The following is a 24,977-nucleotide window of genomic DNA, read 5'->3' as shown; positions in this document are numbered from 1 at the left end:
TATTGCAATGTTAAGGAATTCATGTTTCTTCAATCAACATGTATAAATTGCTATTAGTCAATTAATGGGGAGATAATCGACTGAAAAAATGAATAGTTAGATTAATCGATGCATCGAAAAAATAATTGCTAGATTAATCGTTTAAAAAATTATAGTTTATCCCAGCCCTACTTGCAACGTCCAAATATTTGCTCCAAATTTGAAAAATCCCTTCTTCTCCACGAAGGACAAAAAAGACAGTATAAGTATATACGTATAAGTATAATATATAGTATAAAGTATATACTGTATACTCTTTTGATCCCGTAAGGGAAATTTGGTCCCAATCCGTGAATTAGTGAAACGCGGCTACTCACTTTAATTTACATTTTAATGAGCTACATAATATAACATGTGACAACCAACCCTGAAGACTATGACAAGCGCCCCCATCTGAGATGTTATGTTAAGGTAATGATAACAACCACATGTTGTAGTGTAGCTCAGAAAAATCTAAACCATTGCTCTCACTTTATACTTTTTACTGGTAAGAATGATTTTGTTATAAACTCACTGTATTAAATATTAGAAGAGAAACACCAAATTGCTTCATATTAACATTTTCACATACAAAAAATGTCAGTCCTCTCATCTCAATGTCAAGCCTCATACTCCTTAGAATGCTGAATTTATTCAAAATAGTACAGTAGGCTACCACTCAGATGCAATGGATTGAATTGAAAAATGTGTGTGTTGCTGGCCCGTATTCATAGTACTGTGGAAATATACACCCAGTGCTAGGTTTAACTGCTGTATTCGGACAATCGTGGATGTTTGTAACTCTGTGTGACAAAGTTTTGCAGGAATCGGAATACCTCTGCCACTCAGTCGGATAGACGGCCATTTACTTGCCCTAATGCTCCTGGAGACTTGGATATACCACTTTTCACACAGTGGTAGTTTCAGAAAGCATACATTGATTTTTATGAGGGTATTGGTAAACAAGCTGTCTAAATGGATTCAGATAACATATTACACTGCAACAGCAAATGAGCATCTGAGTTCCCTTCCAGAACTGCTCAAATATCATAAATAAATGCTTGGGGGTTTATTTGGGGATTATGTTTCACAGTTAATAGCCTCTGTCTGTGCAAGAAGATGCCTTTGACATGATAAGTGAGGGCCTGTCCACACGGAGACGCTTTTTAGGTTAAACGCAGAGGTTTTGCTTCGTCTTCGCCGAGCGTCCAAACGAATCCTGTAAATGCACTGCCCGAAACCGCACTTTCTTGAAACCTGGTCCCAGAGTGGAAAAATCTGAAACAGTAGCCTGTTTGAATTCGTTTAGACAGCGAAACCGCACATCGATGATGTCATCGCCACACCTCAGCTGCCCTGGACTTGCACTTATAGTATTGCCTAACAATACTAGTTTTCATACATGACATTACCTCGATTACACTCCGTGAAGGTAAATATCACAACTGGTGCTTTCTTGCGTGGCCACCGATAGCTTATGACTTGGTGGACTGAACACTGTTTTTCCCGGTGTTTTTAATGCATTCTACCTACTGTCAGTGGCCCAGAGAACTTAAGTTATTAGGAAAGTCGTGTAAGTTTAGGCTACATTAATTTGTGCGTAGTGCCAGTGTCATTCATTTATTTTACATGTCTTACAACATATATACATGCATTCACAGTCGAGTGAAATCAGATATAAGCATACAAAGATGCTTAGAACTCACGTTAAGCCGATGGTAGCACACTGAATGCAAATGCGTGATTTGATGCAGGCAAAAAGTATTGACTGTTACTAACGAAGGTTTTATAGCAATATTATAAATATGGCGACAGAATAGCCTAGAACTTGGGTAAGCCTTGTGTTTAGTAGCCTAATTGCGGTGATAGCCAAAACTAATGTGAATCACGGACTAAACTAATGTGAATCCTACAACCAAAGAAAGTAAAAGGTGATTAGTAGGCCTACCTGCGTTAGCCAAATAAAGGAGACGGGACTGCACCCTTCACAAACCGTAAAAATAAAAGTGTATTAGTTTTACAGTTGACTACAGTTGACAGTTCACCATCAGTCCACACAAACAATTCTGGTTTCCTTGCACTAGCCATTTTAAATTAGTAGCCTATTCTGTCTGTTTGTAAAGCGCCAAGTTTTGGTCAATTTCTGTAAAGAAACAGTTGCCACCTATAGGCCTGGGGTAAAAGTAACGATGTTGAGTCGTGTTGAGATGGATCCGTTTGGACGCAAATATTCTTGATACGGTTCCAGGGAAGACGGAGGAAAAAAAGATCGGTTTGGTACGTGTGGACTAGGCCTGAGACTCAGACTGTATCAGCTTTTGAGACAACAACAAGCTTCTCTTGCTTTGTCTGGTTTAAAGTGACTTGTTTTTCCTCCCTACATTTCTGTTATGTGACCTGTCTTTTGCAGATAGATTTTATTGACATTGTCATTTTGTTTAGCTCTGCAGTGATTCAGATTCTGCAGTGAAATGTTTTGTTTACAAGCGTTGCCATAAAGATTTATTTTAGAGATGCCCTGGAAAATCATGCTGTTGGAAACCAGGATCCAATCACAGGTCAGCCTGGAGGGGAGCACAGAGTCCAGCTCAGTCCAGAGGGATTTATTTCAAATAATGAATGTTTCTTTACCTTTTTCCAGGTGGCTAAACATTTAGTGTTATACTTATGTTGCACTGCTTGGAATAGGTTTGTCATATGCAAAATAGACTTGGCACACACAGCCCTGTTTTACATGCAGCGTCCTCATACAGTGAAGCAGACTTGGCACACACAGCCCTGTTTTACATGCAGCGTCCTCATACAGCGTCCTCATACAGTGAAGCAGACTTGGCACACACAGCCCTGTTTTACATGCAGCGTCCTCATACAGTGAAGCAGACTTGGCACACACAGCCCTGTTTTACATGCAGTGTCCTCATACAGTGAAGCAGACAGAAATACAGAGCTGGAGACACAGAGAGAGAGAAGTGGGGGACAGAGAGAAAGAGAGAGAGGAGAGAGTAGTGGGTGAGAGAGAGAGAGAGAGAGAGAGAGAGAGGGAAGGAGAGAGAGAGAGAGGAGGAAGGAGAGAGTAGTGGGTGAGGGAGAGAGAGAGTAGTGGGGGACAGAGAGAGAGAGAGAGAGAGAGAAAGAGAGAGGAGAGAGTAGGGTGAGAGAGAGAGAGAGAGAGAGAGGAGGAGGAAGGAGAGAGAGAGAGAGGAGGAAGGAGAGAGTAGTGGGTGAGGGAGAGAGAGAGTAGTGGGGGACAGAGAGAGAGAGAAAGAGAGAGAGGAGAGAGTAGTGGGGGGAGAGAGGGAGGAGAGAGAGACAGGGGACAGAGAGAGAGAGAGAGGAGGAGAGAGTAGTGGGGGACAGAGAGAGAGAGAGGAGGAAGGAGAGAGTAGTGGGGGACAGAGAGCGTAGTGGGGGACAGAGAGTAGAGTGGAGTGATTAATTAAACAACATCAAACATTGTTCAATATAATTGACCACAGTGCACTACTTACTGGGGTTATCAGGTTCACTGCAGATATTGATGGCTTGCATGAGGGCCAGAATGAGGAATGTGGTTTGTTAAAGAAGGTGATGTTGTGTGTGTGTGTGTGTGTGTGTATGTGAGCGCACATGACTGACACACATTGAAATAAAGGGGTCTATCGAGCACTTGAAGCCAAAGACGGTACCTATGTCTCCACCAGAGTGCTCAGTCTGGTCTAAGCCAAGGTCATCGTGAAGGACAGGACGGTCTGCACATGCTCAGCTCTGCATGGTCAGCACGATGAAACCTCCGCGTGCATGCTGGTTTTCCTGTCATGAGAGTCAGGAATGACCTTGAGTCATGAGTGACCTTGCCACATATCCATCATCTGTGGCGTGCAGACTCACTGGCTGCACACATACCCATATGAGCTCTTAATGTGATCTGATCTGCCTCACCATGAGTCTGCTTAGATGACCAGTACATCTCAGGGGACCACGCGGCCATCCGATTAAGAGCTGCTGACAGCTTTTTGTCAAGTCTTGGTTGTGGAGTTGACCTCTTCAGTGGGTTTCTGGGTAATGCAGTCTTTATTTGTCGCTCCCTGTCTGCAATGCATACAGTAATGAACCTCCTCAGGTACACAGGGGGCAGGTACAGTCATACTGGAAGGTTTTTTTGTTCATTTTTTGAAGGAGAAAAGGAGAGAATAGAGGTATAAGACCGATGTAGGCAGAGACATGCTGGTGTGAGGGACTGGTGATGTACAAAGATAGATAGCATCAAGAATAGAAAATGATAAGCGATCCAATCAACACCTTCGAGACTGTTTTGAATGTAGATCAAATTCTGGTAAGGAAATATTATTGTTATTGATGCATTAATATTAAAAATGTATTTGGAAAGATTACTTTTAAATTCATTATATTACATTTACATTCAGAAAGGGACAGGATTTATGTCCACAGGAGTTTAGAAATGAGTTTAACCTGCATTGTTATATATGTATGGTAATACATTCAATTATGCTTATACTTTGTTATGTTCATTACTGTTTGCTTATAATATGTTGATGGGTTTTTGTGAGTCATGTAAATTGAAAGTCATTTGGTAATCCTCATTGAGCGTTTATCCCGTATGTTTGTTGAGCTCTGAGTGAGGAGACGCAGCGTAAGTGTATAGAAGAGCCGCCTGGGCACCGGCGGGTGCTGGGCAGATTTGTAGAGCTGAATAATACATGCAGTGAGATTGCGGAGATGTCTGCATTGGCACACATGTACTATGTGAGTGTGTGAAGGGGGAGCTTTTTATCTGTGGGTGTTCATCTGTTTTGTGGAAAACTACTGGGAGACATCTGTTTTCTGTCTTTTTTTGTAATACCCATGGGTGCTCTGTGTGTAAGTGTGTGTGTGTGTAAGATTGGGAGTGCTTTTGGTGGTCCATGTCCTTCATCTGTCACTCAGTGAATGAGTCTGATTTTATCATCATCCCCTGGTAGGAAAAACGCACACAAACACACATACAGAAGTGTGTTCTCTCTCTCTCTCATACACACACACACACATGGGGCACTGAGGAATCTGTCATTATTATTATTTTTAATTAACTCTCAAAGTCACAGTGCCCTTCACTGCAGACATCTGTTAGCAGCTCTCACTCATTTCCTTTTAGTCCTCTCTAACTCTGTCATAACTCAAACTCTCTCTCTCACACACACACACACTTAATAACATTGTCTTGTGTTTAAGCTTCTCTGTCAACTCCCTCTTAACCAGAGGGGACATACTGACCACTCGACGCTCATCCTGGACAGTGAAAACAGCTCAGCGCATAAACCAGGTCTCCAGAAATCGAAAAGCAACTGGCTGCATGAAACTACTGAGAAATGTCCAGTGAAAGTCAACAGACATCAAAAGCATTGTTTCACTAGAGTAATATAATACTTAAACAAACACACCTAAGCACACAGAGATATCAAACAGTTACAGAGATAGTGTACCTGTGTGTGTGTGTGGACATACACACATGACCAAATGGCATATGAGTGTTTATGTTTGGACACATACTATTACACACAGGTTGTGGTCGGGCTTGGTTTACACACACAGGTTGTGGTCGTGCTTGGTTTACACACACAGGTTGTGGTCGTGCTTGGTTTACACACACAGGTTGTGGTTGTGCTTGGTTTTACAGTAGCTGACCAGCGTGAGACTGGAGCTGGGGAAAAGCCTTGCATCTAAACGGGAAGCAAACACCAGTTGAGTAATGGATGGAGAGATGGTGGAAGACAAACAGACTGAATGACTGATGAAATGATGGATGCTGTGTGAGAGAGAGAGACAGAGAAGTAGAGGGAGAGAGAGAATGCCATTCCTGTGTCCGACACTCTGGCCGAGCTCAAAGCGCTGTTCTCACGGTGGGCCCAGTATCAATAAATCACTGCAGTGATGACACGGGTCTCCTCACAGCTGATTACTCCTCTCACACACACATCTATCAGCTGATTACTCCTCTCACACACACATCTATCAGCAGGTGTGCAAAGTGATGGTCTAGATTAGAAGAATGATCTAGAAGGTAGTATGGTGCTTCCTCTTTCTCTGTTTTTGCCGCCCCCTCCTCGATCGCTGTTATCTTCACTGTATATTTGGTCCTGTCTCTACTTCCAAAGTCATGATCTAGAAGGCCAGTATGGTCCTTCCTTATGTCACATGCCTTAAATCTCTCTCTCTCTCTCTCTTTCTTTCTCTCTCCCTCTCTCCTTGTCTATCTCTCATACTCTTTCTCTCTGACTTTCACATACAAGTTTTCTTTATCTGTGACTCCTACTTCGGCCACCTCCACCTACCTGTCTCACCTGCACGAGCCTCCCAGGCAATGGCCTTGCCCATTTAGGATTATATATTGATGTTGGATGCTGTGATGACTTTAGTTGGGTGCTGTGTGTTGGTTTACACAACAAAGAAACAAGACAACAGCTTTGGACACAATGCCCACACCGACAGACAGAGAGGAGGTAGGAGGGCAATGCTGCAGCATGCAACTATACATACTAATATGTTGTTTATGTACAAGGGGTCATAAGAATATGTTGTTTATGGACAAGGGGTTTGATTTTTGTTTTCACATTATTTTCATATTTATAACATTTTATTAATGAACATAGAAAAGCTTCTGCCAAGCAATATTATGTGAGTAGTTTTCAGTTACATTAGGCTGTTGTCTGAGTCTTTTGTGCCTGGCAGTAGACCAGTAAAAATATAAGCCCTTCTGAAGCGCTATTGCGTTTACATAATCGGTCGTAAATAGATTCTCACTACAAAACTTATCTGTGTTTGTATAGCTGGTGTGCTTTTTGAAGCAAGTAAACAGATTATTGTTGCCAGCTAAATGTTCATTCAACTTTATTCAGTAAAGGTCAGTAATTCTCTGTGGTCTGCTACAGCCAATTTACAACAACATAAAGACACATTTTTAGACATCAATTCATTATTTATAAAATCTTTTAAAAACAAGGTGCAGTGAAATGTAATACACTTTACCCTGAACAATACAGCTGCTGATGTGCAGAAGTTGTCATAGTTACCCACAGCATCATATGGAGCAATGTACATATTGCATGAGAAGAGAACTGTTCTGTGTGTTTGCATATAAGGAGGACTGGCGCTGCCATCCAGCATTGGCTCAGCGTTGGCATCTATTGCTTGGCAAAGCGAATAAGAAACAGCGCTGGTGAAGGTGTGAGGGAATTTATAGCTGTGCGCTGTAGCTTTCGCTGTAGCTGTGCGCTGCTCCAGCGGCTATAATTATAGGCATCTGCCTTTTGTTTCTAATGATTTGATGAAGAATAATGGTTACGGGGCACGGGGAACAACTGTGTGTGTTTATTTAACATGAGCTAAATATACACAGACCAGCTTCTCATCATGGCCAAAACACTCTTTTCATTAGAGTGGAGCTCAGAGCACTGGTTAGCGTTCAGCAGAGCTGATGCAGAGCATGTGCGTGTCTGTCTGTGTGTGTGTGTTTCATAAAAGATAGATTAATAGATATTATATGGTTGGAAAGGCATAAGAGAGCCAATGTCACTGTAATACACACACACACACACACACATTGTTCAAAGCAGTGTTTTAAATTATTTACAATATGGGACAATGTGCATGAATTAAATATGGTGCCTCCATGCTGTATGTGTGTTTTTGCACAGGCTGCACATGTGGATTAGTACAGCTCTGACCATGTGAGAGTTATTTCTGTGTGTGTGTGTGTGTGTGTTTGTACTAAATCCTATCCAGCATTCAGAGTTCACAATCTCACGCCCCAGGCTGCGGTGATTGAGTTATTTCTGACACGAAGTCAATGTGTGTGTGTGTGTCTGTATGAGACTGTTGCAGCTCTGTGACTGGTATCAGATGAGATGTTTGAAATTGCTGCCAGTTTTTGATTACTGGCGGCCCTTCCGTTAAAACCTCTGCTTTCTGTCAGCCATCAAAACGGTGGTTCGGTCGGTTCACCAGATTTTGAGGCCAGAAGCAAACAGTTATTGGCTGTCTTGCATGAAACCTGTTGGTAGAAATGCCACAAATGGTTGGGGATGCTGTTCTCAGGCTCAAAATGGCACATCAGCTTTTAACATTTGTATTATGAAGGGGAGTAAAAAAGGCCTACAGCTGGTTACTACTGTGTTAATATACATACCACATACTATACACAGACTTATATTACTTATGCAAATTAGAACTCTGATTTTACATACAGATCTCTGTTTTTCGAGATCACTGTAAGTACATCTTTTAAATCATGCCCCTTGAGTGTAGCACTGTAGCTGCCCCATGTTCATGCCCCTTGAGCGTAGCACTGTAGCTGCCCCATGTTCATGCCCCTTGAGCGTAGCACTGTAGCTGCCTGGCTACTCAGGCTGTTGGCTGCAGCAACTCGAGCTAGGAAGTATCGATTTTTTTTTTTTTATTTATTTTGTATCAACAGTACTGTGTGACCTAGAAAAAACGGAGATCTATGTGAAAAATCGCCAGAGTTTTTCCTTTAACACAGCAGATATTGCTCTTTATATGAAAGATTTATGTCACTTCTATGTCTCTCAGTAGTAAATGCATGCAGTGCTATAAAAGTTAAGGGCCATGAATGGCATGCTGAATTTCTGCTCAGTGCTCATCTGAATTGCAAGCAAAAATGCAAATTTTCATCTCTACTGTCGCCACTTTGGATACAAGCGTCTGTTTAGTATGCGAGTGTAAGTGCTCTGCACTGTGTGTTATCGGCATCCCTGAGCCCCATCTCCTTCAGAAGTAGGCCCTGCGGTGCTGCTGATATCAGTCACCCAGCTCAAGAGACTCAAGAGACGCTCCTAATTAGACTGCAGTGGCTGGCTGCTGGAGGCCAGAGCTGCCCACGGGGGTGGGGGGGTGGAGAGATGCACACAGGAAAGATGTTACATTCCTAGTGCTATAGGTAGCTACTTTCACATACACACAGGTGAGATGTTACAGTACATTCCTAGTGCTATAGGTAGCTACTTTCACATACACACAGGTGAGATGTTACAGTACATTCCTAGTGCTATAGGTAAGGGATTTCACACAGCGGCCAATCACCAAGCAAGCCTATTTACAATCAAAACCAAAATCACTAACAAATCACAAATCGCTAACAAAGCATCATCAACAGAACAGCCTTCCATTGCGTTCCTCTGGGGTGATCAAGCAGGCACCTTCCTTCATAGTGTTTCATTGATTTACGCCCACAACACCTCCAGAAGGCTCAACAGTGGTGTCTGGCATCCCAGAACCACCCCCTCCACACTCATGATGGGTTCTCTACCAACAAATACCACCAAATTATTTGATCCTCTTCATTGCTGTAGCTGTTTATGATCCGATCAGCAATGTAACCAGGCAAACCGCAATCCCTCAATGCGGGCACCGACAAATACCAACAACCAGTCCTCTTCGTTGCTCTGGCCATAGTGGCAGTCGTGGCCTACTGGTTAGGGCTTCGGGCTTGGAACCGGAGGGTTGCCAGTTCGAACCCCGACCAGTGGAAACGGCTGAAGTGCCCTTGAGCAAGGCACCTAACCCCTCACTGCTCCCTGAGCGCCGCTGTAGCAAGGGAGTTGCAGGCCCGTCTGGTTTAGTGCAGGTCTTCCTCGCAGTCCAGATGGAGACAGAATGGCATGTCCATCAGGCAGCCGCACTCTGGAGACATGCCAGAGCACTTGTGCAAGTGTCTGTCGTTTATGGACATGAGGCCAGTGATTGATGAACTGCAGACGCGCTCAACCTTTACGGCGTGATCTGAGGGAGAGTGGGAGATCACTTGACTGTCCAACACTCTATAGCCACCTCTGTGGGCTCCTCCTGATGCTGTCCAACACTCTATAGCCACCTCCGTGGGCTCCAACACTCTATAGCCACCTCCGTGGGCTCCTGATGCTGTTGTCTGCCCTCATGGCACGCAGTGTTGAGTGGTACAGAACACCAAAGCGTAGAGTCCGGACTCAAGTCCCCATCAGCATCAGAACAGTGTTTCATTGTAGAGACAAGATAAAGTAAAGAAATATTCTACAAGAAATATTCAGTAGGCAAGATAGGGTTAAATAACACGTTTAATCCATATAAGGACATGCAAGATAGGGTTAAATAACACGTTTAATCCATATAAGGACATGCATAGATACAGAACATAGTAGAACAGTCTCTATTTATAGAAACAGTGGCATAGTCCCCACTCCCCAGTCTTGGATCTATATATCGGCGAGCGCATCTCGATTCCTGCTGGCGGGACGCCAAAGTCACCGTACTGTAGGTACCAGAAAGGGGTGTTAACTAGAACAGTTTTAATGTGCATGCAAACTTCCTGTTAAAAAGTAGTCATCATTCCATTGTGTTTGCGGAGTGGTATCCATTGCCATGTTTGTCACTGAAGTCCATCACGCTTTCTATGGTCTCCATTTTTCTTTGGTCTTAAAATATTCTACATATAAATTCATCAACTTTAAAATGCAGTATTCCGCCCAGAGTGTTTTTGGACTGGAATAACATTGAGCTTTTGACCCGCAGGGACCAACAGATAACTGATTTGCCTAGAACCGTCATGCAAGCCGACTGAAAGCGAGCCAGGGGCCGTATCAAAGGAAACCCAGTGCTTACATTAAATAAAGCGTCATCCTAATTCTCCCGGTTGGATTGTGAGGCCGATTGAGTGAGGCTGCGGAGGCGTGCTGGCAGCTCGCCAAGGACCCAAAGAAAACTGTTTGCCAATGCAGTTTAGTCTGTCTTTACATATTCCTGTCGTGTGCAGACATCCATGATGTAGCACTATAGCTGCTTGGCAAAGGGGAGAGAGAGAGAGAGAGAGAGATACTTAGGGAGGCTGAATGTGTCAACAGTCAAAATGCTATCTTGTAGAAATGGAGGAAGAAAATGATGCTGTAGAAATGTGAATATTACGGTTATTTTACATTTTACTTTCTCTCTCTCTCTCTTTCACATACACACACACTTTGTTGTTATTTGTTGGGTGTTTACTCCCTTCTTCTTGACATCTTGCCGTGTCTGTTTTAGCTAAACTATTTACAAAGACTGTGTGAGGATATTTTCTTTATGTTGGAAAGCTTTCCTTGTCTATGTCTATTTTAGAGATGCAGAAGGTTGGGCATGCTTGTTTATGTGTTTGTGTGGGTAAGGTTAGCATTTAGGTGCCTGATATGCTGAGGGAGTATATTCGGATATTGGAAAGACCTTTCACACTTGGATTAAGTTTTGTGTGCCTGTTATTATCGGCATAGGAGTGTGTATCGCTTTTATGTTTTGCGTGTACACAAGTGTGTGTGTGTGTGTGTGTGTGTGTGTGTGTGAGAGAGTGTGTGTGAGAGAGAGAGAGAGTGTGAGTGTATCTTTGTGTGTGTATTTGTTGTGCGTGTGCGCTTGTGTCAGTGATACCTCCCACTGCAGGTCTTAGTTGGGGTCTAGGGCTCCTGGGCTCCTCTGTTTTTCCATGCTGTGTGTGTGTGTGTGTGTGTGTCCTCTCTGTTTCCATGCTGTGCCAGTTTGAGCCTCTCAGGCTATTTCAGGAGGACCGTAACAGGCTGCTGAGTCTCTCCTACACATCAGGAGCATGCTCAGTAGCCTCTCTCTCTCTCCTACACAGCAGGAGCATGCTCAGTAGCCTCTCTCTCTCTCCTACACAGCAGGAGCATGCTCAGTAGCCTCTCTCTCTCTCCTACACAGCAGGAGCATGCTCAGTAGCCTCTCTCTCTCTCTCCTACACAGCAGGAGCATGCTCAGTAGCCTCTCTCCCTCTCCTACACAGCAGGAGCATGCTCAGTAGCCTCTCTCTCTCTCCTACACAGCGCAGCAGCCTCTCCTCCCTCCCTCTCTTTTTCTGTCATTCATTCATTCCATCAGCCCCCCCCCCTCTCTTATTCAGCCACTCCAACCATCTTCCAACTTCTCTCTCTCTTTTGTTTCTTTCTCTGTTATCCTTTCTCTCTCCTACACTCACTCTTATTCTTTCTTTTTCTCTTTCTTTGTCTTGTTTGTCTGTCTCTCACTCTCTCTCTCTCTTCTCTTTCCCACCTTCCTTCCCTCTCACTCTCCCGCCCAGTAACTATCAGAATCACAGTAAGAGGCTGCATTGTAATTATTCCCCATTCACAAACCCATGGCTCTCCCTAACCTCATTGCTCAACATGACGTATTTATGCCTAATCATTTTGCAGTCTGCGTCGCTTACTCTGGCCTCTTGAGCGCTCTTGCGTATTTGATATATGAATCAATATTTTCAAACTTCCTCACCACCCATTATTTCAAAACGAGTTTTGCAGGGTAGTCTTGATGGAACTTGGGGTAATTTGAGTAACCATCCACAGGTACATGAAATGGAAAAACACAGCAAGAGCATGTGTTGTGAGTAACTGCTTCAAGTTGGGTAAATTTGCCCAGCCTTGTCCAGCAGATCCAGTGAATACTGATGCACTTTTGATAATGTGTAGTCTAATTACCTTCCCTGTCTTATCACTGTGGGGGATTCATTTCGCTCTGGCTGACAAATTCAAATGTTTGTTTTACAGCTAAGCTGTCGCTCTATGGGAGGTAGTACTACTTCCTTATTTGCATTGTAACGGCTGATTGAGGCAAAGGTGCATCCTTGAAGTTTTCTCTCGGTTGTTTTGCTGTGCACCCTGGGTAATGCGGTTTCCTTCCACTGCTGCAGCTCTATGGGGAGTACAGGGTGCACCCTGGGTAATGCGGTTTCCTTCCACTGCTGCAGCTCTATGGGGAGTACAGGGAGCAGCTGCACCCTGGGTAATGCGGTTTTCTTCCACTGCTGCAGCTCTATGGGGAGTACAGGGAGCAGCTGCACCCTGGGTAATGCGGTTTTCTTCCACTGCTGCAGCTCTATGGGGAGTACAGGGAGCAGCTGGGCAGCTTTGCCAGGAGGGAGGCGGCTCGCCTGTTGACCGAAAGACAGTGGAATGCCAGGAGAACCCACGGGCGACCACACCACTTCACCTTGGAAACTGGACCGGGTTCCTCAGGATTCAGCCACACCTCCTCAGTGAAGAAAACCCGCCCTTATTCCAAATGCCAAGGTGACTATTGCCAACAACACCGTAAATATGGGCTGTCATTTTGCAGCAATTGTCACAAAAGTAGTACATTTTTCTATGTAGAAGGGCATGCAGGTATATAGGTATATTACAAGGGCTCCTGTAGGTACATGTAGGTATATTACAAGGGCTCCTGTAGGTACATGTAGGTATATTACAAGGGCTCCTGACTATGACGCCAAAAACAAGGAATTTTACTACTACTTTTTCTGCTAATGCCAGAGCATTGACTGACTGTGATTCTTCACTAGACAAAGCACAATGTTTAAAGCAAAGTGCACTATTGCTAGATTGCTAGATCATCAGAATCAGAAAAACTTTGTCATGAAAGAAAATCATCTGGGGCGTGGCTCGACATGCAAAGACAATAGACCGATAATTGACACATTGACACAAGTAATGCATTTCTAAAAACAAATTGGAACAAAATCTCAGAGTGTGGTGAAATTGTCTTGTGAAATTGTCAAAGGCAGCCTAAAGACAGCAACTGTGCTGATGTTCTTACATCCGTTGGTAGACTGTCTAGCACGGATCCAGAGGTACATCATAACGAAGCTTGGGGAGGATTGGATCTTTCTGGTTCTGCTGGGCCTCACCATGGCTCTGGTGAGCTGGAGTATGGACTACGCTAGTGCTAAGAGCTTGCAGGGTAATGCACTATCTCCCATCATGCACCTCCCTTCCACTAGCTGCTTGACCCCAGCCTACATCAGCAGGCTAAAACCATTGCATCTTTGAATTTGTAAATCCAGAGGTACTGTATATTTAGTGACTTTCAGGGAACTGCACTCCCATCTCATCCACAGTCTATCAAATGAACAGCTCTTAATGGGGCAGCCTACTGGTTAGCGCTTCGGACTTGTATCCAGAGGGTTGCCGGTTCGAACCCTGACCAGTAGGCACGGCTGAAGTGCCCTTGAGCAAGACACCTAACCCCTCACTGCTCCCTGAGCGCCGCTGTTGTTGCAGGCAGCTCACTGCGCTGGGATTAGTGTGTGCTTCACCTCGCTGTTCACTGTGTGCTGTGTGTGTTTCACTAATTCACGGATTGGGATAAATGCAGAGACCAAATTTCCCTCACGGGATCAAAAGAGTATATATACTTATACTTACATACTAACCTAGAGATTGGCATGGGTGTTATTTCAGTTAGCCTATTAGCTGGTTTGATGCTCATAATGAAAATCAAACCAGCTAATAGGCTAACTGAAATAACACCCATAATGAACTAATGAACATGTACTGAGAGAAAATCACATAATTATCTCTGGCCTGGGACAGTGTGACCCAGTGAAGTTGTTGTTTTGGTAGCATTTCACTTGGATAGTCTGTCTACACATACTTTACACACACGGACGCACTTTTGGAAAGTCTGGAAAAATATGGAATTATGAATTACTGTTTTTCAGACATGGAAAAGTGATTTGAGTTAAGGTATTTTACAAAGTCTGTTTACTCATAATACACACACAAAAAAAGCAGACAATGTACACACTCATTTGGAAAAAGTTTGTAATTTTTCTTTCAGAAAAGGGCAAGCACCCTGTACCGATGTTTGTTGAAATTCAAGTTTGGTCTTAAATAGTTAAAAACAATTCCTGAACATCACCGTAACCAAAGCAAACCCCTAACCTTAACCTTACCACTAAGTCGTTGTTGACGGAGTGTCAACAGGTAATTTATTGATGATATGAGCATCTGGACATAATCAAGAGATCATCCAAGTAAAGTGGGAGTAAGGAGAATGAGGCGCTCAGACCTCTTAACTCATTGAATGCCAAGCTGTTTTCGGGGGCTTTGTCCTAGAGTGCCAGCAATCTAGACCATTGTTAATGATTTTTGTACAGCCACAGCATATTCTGTGTTATAGCTATGAACACATACAATGGCTTGTTTAAAAGGTGAGACTTTAAGCTCTCGGTGGGTGCAAACCGTGTATTTCTACACGCCTCTGTTCCTGAGAAATCCCAAGCTAAACAGTGGCTAGTTTTCATCAAAATCACAGTTTTTTTTTCTAGAAATGGATCATGGAGATATGTCTTTCATGAAATACTTCTTTCATGAAATATGAAGTGTTGCCTGTTACTTACTTGTGTAAACTTTCCGGGAAGTGATCAGCGAGACCTGGCGAGACTGCCACCTAGTGATAGACCCAATTAAATGGCCTGGTTTTGAACTGGCGTGCATGCGTCACTGATTCGACAAAAAGGCAACGAGTTATGATAAAATGTCCAGATAAAATGTCCAGATTTTTTTCTGAGTTTCATGAGTTTTCGATCGTCATATATTTCATTTCCATTAATCACAGAGTTCCCAAAATCACAAATAAGGTGTGTTAGAGTGTCTAGTTTCGTAATTTAAAAAAAAAGCTAAAAACGTAATATTACGTTTTTGGCACTCAACGCATGGGAAGGAAAAACGTAATATTACGTTTTTGGCACTCAATGAGTTAACGTGCTTCATCCAAAGAGATAATCAAGAGATCATCCAAGTAAAGTGGAAGTAAGGAGAATGAAGCGCTCAGACTCCTTAACGTGCTTCATCCTTCCTCTTATGCTCCTCTTCCTCTCTGCCCTCCAGCCTATAAGTGGGTGTACGGGGAGCTGAAAGGAAACGTTGGGCTGCAGTACCTGGCCTGGGTCACCTACCCCTTGATCCTCATCACCTTCGCCTCACTCTTCTGCCACCTGGTCGCTCCACAGGCCATCGGTGAGTTGGGTCAGGGTCAGGGTTGCCGTGGTGAGTTGGGTCAGGGTCAGGGTTGCCGTGGAGAGTTGGGTCAGGGTCAGGGTTGCCATGGAGAGTTGGGTCAGGGTCAGGGTTGCCGTGGTGAGTTGGGTCAGGGTCAGGGTTGCCGTGGTGAGTTGGGTCAGGGTCAGGGTTGCCGTGGTGAGTTGGGTCAGGGTCAGGGTTGCCGTGGAGAGTTGGGTCAGGGTCAGGGTTGCCATGGAGAGTTGGGTCAGGGTTAGGGTTGCCGTGGAGAGTTGGGTCAGGGTTAGGGTTGCCGTGGAGTGCCCATGTGCTCTGTAATTACTTTACTTGGATAGTCCGCCCACAGACACTTAACAGATTATCTGATACGGTTCAGGTTCAGTATGTACAATTCAGTTGAACAATTTCTGAACATCGCCTTGACCTAATCTGACCCCTGACTTTAACTTTAATCATAACAGGTAGTTTGTTGATCATCTGAGCTGCTGTAGATACACTGTAGGCATAAAGTGTGACAATGTTCTCTGATATGGCTAGTGGTGTCCACGTCTTGGTCGTCCTGCACGATCATCTGGATCCGGCTCAGAATGCCGGTGCTGTGGTTTCACTTTGATTGATGTTGCTGGACAAGGGTGAAGGCTGCATCTGATTTCTCTTGTTAGAATTGTTGGTGGGGTTGTTCTTCATGAACCAGCTCAGCTTCAGAAACACTGTGTCGCTGCTTAATGTTTCAGCATCTTTCCTCTCCTCTAGTTCGCTTATCATCTCTACTCTGGTTGATCCTTTGGTGTTCGTACTGGATATACAAACTCAACTTTCAATCCTTGAATTCCAATAGAACATTTACAGCAATCTGTCCTAGTGGCATTTAGATCAAATATTGTTGACATGGTAATCAGCGAGGCAGTTAATATGTGAATGTCACAGCCACATTTGCCCTTCCACTGCTGGCTTGCTGATCATTCTCCTCCCTCCTCTGCTGCTCTATACATCTTTATTCCTTGCTCCTCTATACATCTTTATTCCTTGCTCCTCTATACATCTTTATTCCTTGCTCCTCTATACATCTTTATTCCTTGCTCCTCTATACATCTTTATTCCTTGCTCCTCTTTATTTCTTCTTTGTCTGTCTCTCTCTTTCTCTCTCTGTCTCTTTGTCTTTATTTGTTTCTTTTTCTCTCTCTTTGCACCACTCTTTCTCCTTCTCTCTCCCTATCCCTCTCTCTCTGTCTCTCCCTCTCTCTCTCTCCCTCTCTCTCTCTCTCCTTCTCTCCCTCTCTCCTTCTCTCTCCCTATCCCTCTCTCTCTGTCTCTCTCTCTCTCTCCCTATCCCTCTCTCTCTCTCCCTCTCTCTCTCTCTCCTTCTCTCCCTCTCCCTCTCTCTCTCCCTCTCTCTCTCTCCTTCTCTCCCTCTCTCCTTCTCTCTCCCTATCCCTCTCTCTCTCTCTCTCTCCCTCTCTCTCTCTCTCTCTCTCCCTATCCCTCTCTCTCTGTCTTTCTCTCTCGGTCACTTTCTCTCTCTGTGTCTGAGGCCAGGTTCAGGCATTCCTGAGCTGAAGACCATCTTAAGGGGAGTGGTGCTGAAAGAGTATCTCACACTGAAGGCTTTTGTGGCCAAGGTCGTTGGCCTCACAGCTGGACTGGGCAGTGGTATGCCTGTTGGGAAAGAGGTCAGTTGTACTCCTACTGTTTTCATTTAAGCTCTTATTATCTCTACACATGTGCAGAGCATTTCCTTTCCTCTGAGCCGTTTAGGTCCCATTTGATCACTTTGGCCTACTTTCTTTCTGTCAGGTTGTTTTTGCTTTCTTACTGCCTTTCCTCTATCCCACCTTCTCGTTAGTTTCTCAACTCTTGTTCTGTCCTTCGTTCCTTTCTCTCCTCCTCTCTCTTCAGTGTTTTCTGTCCTTCGTTTCTCTCCTCCTCTTCTTCTGTCCGTCGTTCCTTTCTCTCCTCCTCTCTCTTCAGTGTCTTCGCTGGGGAGCCGAGACAAACTCCAGATCATTTATCATCTTTTCTCTCTCTCTCTCCCGCGTTCACCTCCTCTCCTGAGGGTCTGAAGCCTTCTCACACTCGATACGCCTCTCCTCCCACACACGACACGCACACACACACACACACACACACACACACACACACACACACACACACACACGCACACACACATGCACACACACACACACACACACAAACACACACACAATATATAGACACACATAATTATTGGGACACACTAAATCTATGTACGTATATGCATGTACGTACATAGACACAGACAAACACGCACACACACACACACACACACACACACACACACACACACACACACACAGGATATATAGACACATAATTATACATAATATACATGCATATACAGAGAGAGATACAGACATTTGAACATGCAAAGATACACACACATGCACACAAGCTTGCTTTTAGGTTGCTATGTTAACCTGTTAACCAACGATCTGCTTCCTTGTCTTGATTCTCAGGGTCCATTTGTGCACATAGCCAGTATCTGTGCTGCAGTGCTCAGCAAAGTCATGTCCATCTTCACTGGAGTCTATGAGGTAGGCAACCAAAGCAAACTACAAATCCCATAAGTCCTCCTCAGTGTGTGTGCCTGGCCTGGCATGAGCCCTGTGAGTTGACAGTATGAGCTTTGCCTCTAGCAAAAAAAATGACTTGACAGTGATCAGATTCCTCAGTGGCACTGACTGGGTAAAACTTGCAACAGCTTCTGATGTAATGCTGAAATGTTGCTGAAATGTTGCTGAGAATCATGACCCCCCTCTCCCTCTCTCCCTCATTCTCTCTCTCTCTCCCTCATTCTCTCTCTCTCCCTCATTCCCTCTCTCTCTCCCTCATTCTCTCTCTCTCCTCTCTCTCTCCCTCTCTCTCTCTCTCTCTCTCTCTCTCTCTCTCTCTCTCTCTCCCTCATCTCTCATCTCCTTGTTTTGACAGTGTTTATTTGTCTGTGTCTGTCTGTATTAATAGAATCATGACAATGTTCGGCATGTGTATTAACACCAGCCTGTGTTTCTCTCTCTCTTCCTCTCTCTGTCTCTATATCCTTCTATCTTTCTTTTTCTTGCTCCTCTACATCTGTCTGTTTCTTTCTCTCACTCCTTTGCTATCTCTCTCACTCTCTCACTTCTTTTGCTCTCTCTCTCTCCCTCTCTCTCTCACTCTCTCCCTCTCTCTCTCACTCCTTTGCTCTCTCTCTCTCCCTCCCTTTCCCTCTCTCTCTCTCTCTCACTCCTTTGCTCTCTCTCTCACTCCTTTGCTCCCTCTCCCTCTCTCTCTCTCTCTCTCTCTCTCTCTCTCTCTCTCTCTCTTCATCCTCCCATCCTGCCCTCCTCATCAGAGCAGCTCTCATGTTCAGGACCTGCGGGTGTGTGCGTGTGCTGTGGGCGTGGCCACCTGTTTTGCTGCCCCCGTGGGAGGCAAGTCACACACCACAAACTACCCAGCATGCATTTCACCAGGGAGACCTCGGAGGGCAGCAAGAAAAAGAGAGATGGAGGGAGTGAGAGAGAGGGAGAGAGAGAGAGTGGATCAGTGGAGAGTTGATTTGTCCTCACTCTCTGTCCCCTCCATTTGCAGCTCTCTCTCTCTCTCTCTCCTTCCTGTTCTCTCTCTCCATATCTCTCCTCTCTTGCTCCCCCTCTCTCTGGTTGCTTACGGCTGCTTTGTAACAGTCTGGAGCTTCTGATGTTTTCTGCCTGTCCTCACTTCCCTGCTCTGTGCTGTTGGAGTCTCCTGTCAAACCTGTCGTGTGTGTGTGTGTGTGTGTGTGTGTGTGTCTCTTTCTTCCTCCTCAGTGGTATTCATTCCCCTCACACTTCCTTTCTCTCCCCACCTTTCTTGTTCTCCACCCACTCTTCCCATCTGCTCTCCTCTCTTCTATCCTCCTTTCATCCTGACTTGCCTCTCCTCTCTCTCTCCTCTCTCTTCTCTCTCTCCTCTCTCTCCTCTCTCCTCTCTCTCTTCTCTCTCTTCTCTCTCTCTCTCCATTCCCTCCTACCCTTGCTGACATTCTCAATCTATACTCTCATCCTTTCATCTCTCCCTGTGTCTCTCTCTTCTTCTCTCTCGTTCCTCACTATTCCCTTATCTCTCTCTCTCTCATTCAATCTCTATCTATCTATCTATCTATCTATCTATCTATCTATCTCTTCCCTCTGTATTCTACCCCCTCTCTCTTCTCTCTCTCTCTCCTCTCTCTATCTTCTCTTCTCTTCTCTTCTCTTCTCTTCTCTCTTTCTCTGTGTCAGTAGAACCCCTATGGGTACACAGACATTCTGACGGTTGGCTGTGCGGTGGGTGTAGGCTGCTGTTTTGGCACTCCGCTAGGAGGTAAAATTCTTCCCCTCCCTCCCTCCCTCTCTCTATCCTTGTTTTATATCCCTCTATCCATTTTATCGTGCGTGCGTGCAAGCGTGCGTGCGTGCGTGCGTGTGTGTGTGAATGTAAGTGCGTGCGGTTGTGTTTATGAGACAGTTGCAGATCTGGCTCAGTGTAACTGCTCTGTATTCAGCTCCTAAACCGATGTTTCCTTTTGCTCCAGACTCCTCCTGTGCCAGACCTCCTGTTCCGTCCGAGAGAAGCTTAACTTATAGCTTTCTCCCCCTTTTCTCCTTGCCTTTCTGCTCTTATTCTTTCCATCTCTCTTTCTTCCATCTCTCCTCTCATTATCCCTCTTTCTCTCTCTCCTCTCATTATCCCTCTCTCTCTCTCTCTCTCTCTCCTCTCATTATCCCTCTCTCTCTCTCTCTCTCTCTCTCTCAGGAGTCTTGTTCAGTATTGAGGTCACGTCCACCTACTTTGCGGTGAGGAATTACTGGAGAGGGTATTTCGCCGCCACTTTTAGCGCCTTTATCTTCAGAGTGCTGTCAGTGTGGAATAAAGATGCTGGTGCGAACATGCACACACACACACACACACACACACACACACACACACACACACACACACACACACAGGGAGACACATGCACATACACATATTATACACATACCCACGTCATATACCCACACATTACAGATGACATTTTGACATTGAAAAAGTCTTCAAATTGACACAAATCCATGGAAATCCTTTAAGTTCAAGCAATCATGCTTTTAATTTTTAAATGGTTATTATAAAATACATGCAATTTTTTTTTAAATGTAATTTATTTACATTTTTTTAGATATTAGTGTCATCAAATAGCGTCATTTGTACATTTCTTTGACTTTGACTCTTTGGCTATTTTCCTCAGGAAATGTGTTTAACATTCCTAATCTTTATATGAGATTTGTAATTGTTTCATTGCACTGAAATGGTAGCTTGTAAAAAGAGAAATAATGACCTGCACACATGCCTAACGATAACTTAAAAGACAACTGTAACTATAACAATATGAATGTCCACATTTACTGTACCAACAACAAGAGAACTCTCAGAAATGCTCATTAGTGTGCTGTCTACAATTCTATGCATTCTAATTTGCAGGGTTCCCACGGGTCATGGAATTTCTGGAATATCATTACATTTTGGAAAGTCTATTCCAGACATGGAAAGTCAGGGAATGTTATAATTTGGAATATGTGGGAATTTTGTTGCAGCAGTTTAAAGCTTACTTGCCAAAATATATTAATACATGAATATTTCCATGCAAAAGTGGTGTTTATCTGGTTATTAGCTTTATTGCTTGCTTGAGTAGCAGTTATTTATCTCCCGCTATTAAAAAGTAAACACTATGCAGCTACTCTGAAGTCATTGGTTGGTATACTTTACCATTCATTATATAGTAAGTCATGGAAATTCAGATTGTTTTGTTAGGGAAAGTCAGGGAAAAGTCATGGAAATGTACATTTGATTTAGAGTGGGAACCCTGAATTTGGCTGTCAGCATTGTTCTATTGGTCATGAAATCCCAATGATGGGGACAGTGATCCCATTGATGTTGTTCTTTGTGTCGTTAGTATAGTATGCGGTGGACATTGCCATTATTATTAGCTGGATCGCTATTGGAAGCTGTAGTTTTTGTCATTATCGATGTAGTTATCTTTGGCAGTGTGGACGGGTCTTAAGCACAAGTTTTGGTGTCAATGCGTGAGGCATGTTCTAACGTTCTAACACCCCCCACACACCTTCCTCTGTGTTTCCAGTCACCATCACGCTCTGTTCTAACCCCCTCTGTGTTTCCAGTCACCATCACGCTCTGTTCTAACCCCCCCTCCTCTGTGTTTGCAGTCACCATCACCGCTCTGTTCCGCACAAACTTCCGCATGGACTTCCCCTTCGACCTGCAGGAGCTGCCTGCGTTTGCCATCATTGGGTACAACACAGAGCTACACACACACACACACACACACATTCACATTTAGCAAGGAGTGGAAGGAGATTAAGTTAACAAACCTAAGGTCTGTGTCACAGGTCAGAATACTTTCATTGTACTATTCATCATCTGCCATCATCATACTAACTACATTGAACATGAAGCGTGTTTTACTGGGTTGCCATTAGTTACGTCTGAGCCCATATCAACATGCCTGACACCATAATATAACTCACCATGACTCACCATGACTCACTGGCTATCAACATGTCTGACACACCATAATATGACTCACTGGCTATCAACATGCCTGACACACCATAATATGACTCACTGGCTATCAACATGCCTGACACACCATAATATGACTCACTGGCTATCAACATGCCTGACACACCATAATATGACTCACTGGCTATCATGTTGACACACTTCTGTATTCCACACTCTCCTAATTGATTAGGGCAGTTCATTGATTAGGGCAGTTCATTGATTAGGGCAGTTCATTGATTAGGGCAGTTCTTGATTAGGGCAGTTCATTGTCAAAGTCAAAGTCAAAGTCTGCTTTATTGTCAATTTCTTCACATGTCAAGACATACAAAGAGACCGAAATTACGTTTCTCACTATCCCACGGTGGAGACAAGACATATTTTACCAATTAGGTCCACAGACAAACATAACATTCAAGTAAACAATATAAAAAGTAAAAATAATAAGGCACATACAATGAAGAAAATAAGAGCAGCAAAATTTGAGTTGAAATTGTGCAATTGTGCATACAGTAGACAGTCAATATAATAGTGGAAAAGTCAGGCCAATAAATGGCTGAGGTAGTTCTGTTTGACCTATTGATTAGGACAGTTCATTGATTAGGGCAGTTCATTGATTAGGGCAGTTCATTGATTAGGGCAATTCTTGGTGAGTGCAAAATGTGTGAAATTTCAAATATTTTTTCAATCTGTCTGTGTTGTGTCGTGTCGTGCTGTGTTATGCTGCGTTACTGTGCTGTTCTCTGCTGTGCTGTTCTCTGCTGTTCTGTGCTGTTCTGTGTTGAGTGTGGCTTGTCTATCTTACTGTGCTGTTCTCTGCTGTGCTGTTCTCTGCTGTGCTGTTCTCTTCTCTGCTGTGTTGTGCTGTGCTGTGCTGTGCTGTTCTGTGTTGAGTGTGGCTTGTCTATCTTTCTGTCGGTAGGATCTCGTGTGGGTTTCTCGGGGCGTTCTTCGTGTATCTAAACAGGCAGGTTGTCTTGGTGATGCGGAGGCAAACGGCACTCACACGATTCCTCACCAGACAGTGAGTTGTCTCAACACCATAACACTATATTACTCCACCATTTCTCTTTTTTTCTGTCTTTGTGCTTTTGCTCTATTAAGCATGTTGTATTGCATTTGCAACATTGCAGTAAATGTTCTATATGATAAAAGACTGATTTTATTTGATTTGAAATGGAGCACAGAACAATAATAAATAAATATAATTGCAATATAATTACAACCTAAAATGTCTTATTGTACATGACTGTCCTCTGTGAGAATGTTATGACACACTACAACATAGTATTACAACAGCTGTATCACCCCCATCACCATTTTGTGGTTACTGTGTGTTTTTGTTTGTGTGTTTTTGTTTGTGTGTGTTTTTTTTTCTCCAGCCGGTTGATTTACCCGAGTGTTGTGACGCTGATTATCGCCACCCTGACCTTTCCTCCTGGGTTTGGCCAGTTCATGGCTGGAGAGGTCAGGAAACACTCCCAACTAAAAGTCTCTCTCTCTCTATCTTTCTCTCTTTCTCTCTCTCTCTCTCTCTCTCTCTCTCTCTTTCTCCCTCTGTCTCTTTCTCTCTCTCTCTGTCTCTTTCAAATGCAAAGCTTTATTAGCATGACCATAACGTTGTACAGTATTGCCAAAGCATTTGGGTCAAACACATCAAATGGGGAGGAGAGGGAAACACACAAAGGTGCATGTTTGTGTGGGCATGTGTCCATGCGGCTGTGTGTGTCTGTGTCTGTCTGTGTGTGTCTGTGTGTATGTACATATGAGTGTATGTTCATATTTAGGTCATGTAAGTTTCACATCAGCAGGTCCTTTCATTATGGCAGGAATATCCATATTGAGCAGCAAGGAGGCATTTCTCTTTCTCTCCAGTGAGGAATGAAAGCCTGTCCTCATCGCTCACTTGCAGGAATTCAGGAGGACATTTGTCATCTTTTCAGAATAGGTTCTCCTAATGTTAACATATTTTGTGCACTGTGTCAGGAAGTGTATCTCTGTCTCTACTGTGTTCAGGTCACAGTGGTGGCACAGTCTGTTGTCTTTCGGCAGCCATGTTTGTCTGTGCCTTCCCACCTCTATGGCCAGGCTGTGTTCGCTGAGTCTGTACTTGGTCAGTGTGGTTCTCAGGTTTTTGTCTTGAATGTGTGTCAGATAGGGTTTATATTCTCTGTTTAAGGCCAAATAGAATAGAATTTTTTGTTTGATTTTTCCAGTGGGTTATGTCATTTTGTAATAGTTTTTGTAATTTGGTTTATCCTAATTTCAGTTGCTTTGAGATTCAGATGCTGCGGTGTCAGTGGGGTGTTAGTGTGTGTGGAGTGGTCTGACGAAATCAAACTCAGGACCAGCTTAGTTAGGGGACATTTTTCTTTGTTCATCTCCTGGTACTGAAGGGCTTTATAATGGAATGAGCAGGGGTCACTACCTTTCAGGTGTTTCCAGAATTTGATTGCTCTTTTCTGTATTTTTAGAATGAAAGGATATTGGCAAACCGGTAGTTCAGCTCTGCAGGCATTGTTTGTGGCACATCTGTGTACTTTTAATGATTTTGCAAAACTC

At 43.8% G+C, this 24,977-nt stretch overlaps 1 protein-coding gene across 1 annotated transcript in view; it reads left to right on the top strand.

Annotated features, from left to right (window-relative positions):
* The window catches only part of clcn1b (chloride channel, voltage-sensitive 1b), a 43,432-nt gene that overhangs the window by 5,104 nt on the left and 13,351 nt on the right, over window positions 1-24,977 (top strand). The window contains exons 2-11 of the mRNA XM_048260583.1: window positions 12,896-13,091; window positions 13,627-13,758; window positions 15,690-15,818; window positions 17,358-17,491; window positions 18,314-18,391; window positions 20,102-20,180; window positions 20,613-20,738; window positions 22,061-22,145; window positions 23,338-23,439; window positions 23,798-23,882. Of these exons, the coding sequence (XP_048116540.1) occupies window positions 12,896-13,091; window positions 13,627-13,758; window positions 15,690-15,818; window positions 17,358-17,491; window positions 18,314-18,391; window positions 20,102-20,180; window positions 20,613-20,738; window positions 22,061-22,145; window positions 23,338-23,439; window positions 23,798-23,882 (1,146 nt within the window). The remainder of the gene's footprint in view (window positions 1-12,895; window positions 13,092-13,626; window positions 13,759-15,689; window positions 15,819-17,357; window positions 17,492-18,313; window positions 18,392-20,101; window positions 20,181-20,612; window positions 20,739-22,060; window positions 22,146-23,337; window positions 23,440-23,797; window positions 23,883-24,977) is intronic.

Source organism: Alosa alosa, chromosome 13 (genome assembly GCF_017589495.1).
Source record: "Alosa alosa isolate M-15738 ecotype Scorff River chromosome 13, AALO_Geno_1.1, whole genome shotgun sequence".
NCBI classification, from domain to species: domain Eukaryota; kingdom Metazoa; phylum Chordata; class Actinopteri; order Clupeiformes; family Clupeidae; genus Alosa; species Alosa alosa.
The sequence above is the reverse complement of the archived record's forward strand: the minus strand, read 5'-3'. Positions and strand labels throughout refer to the sequence as shown.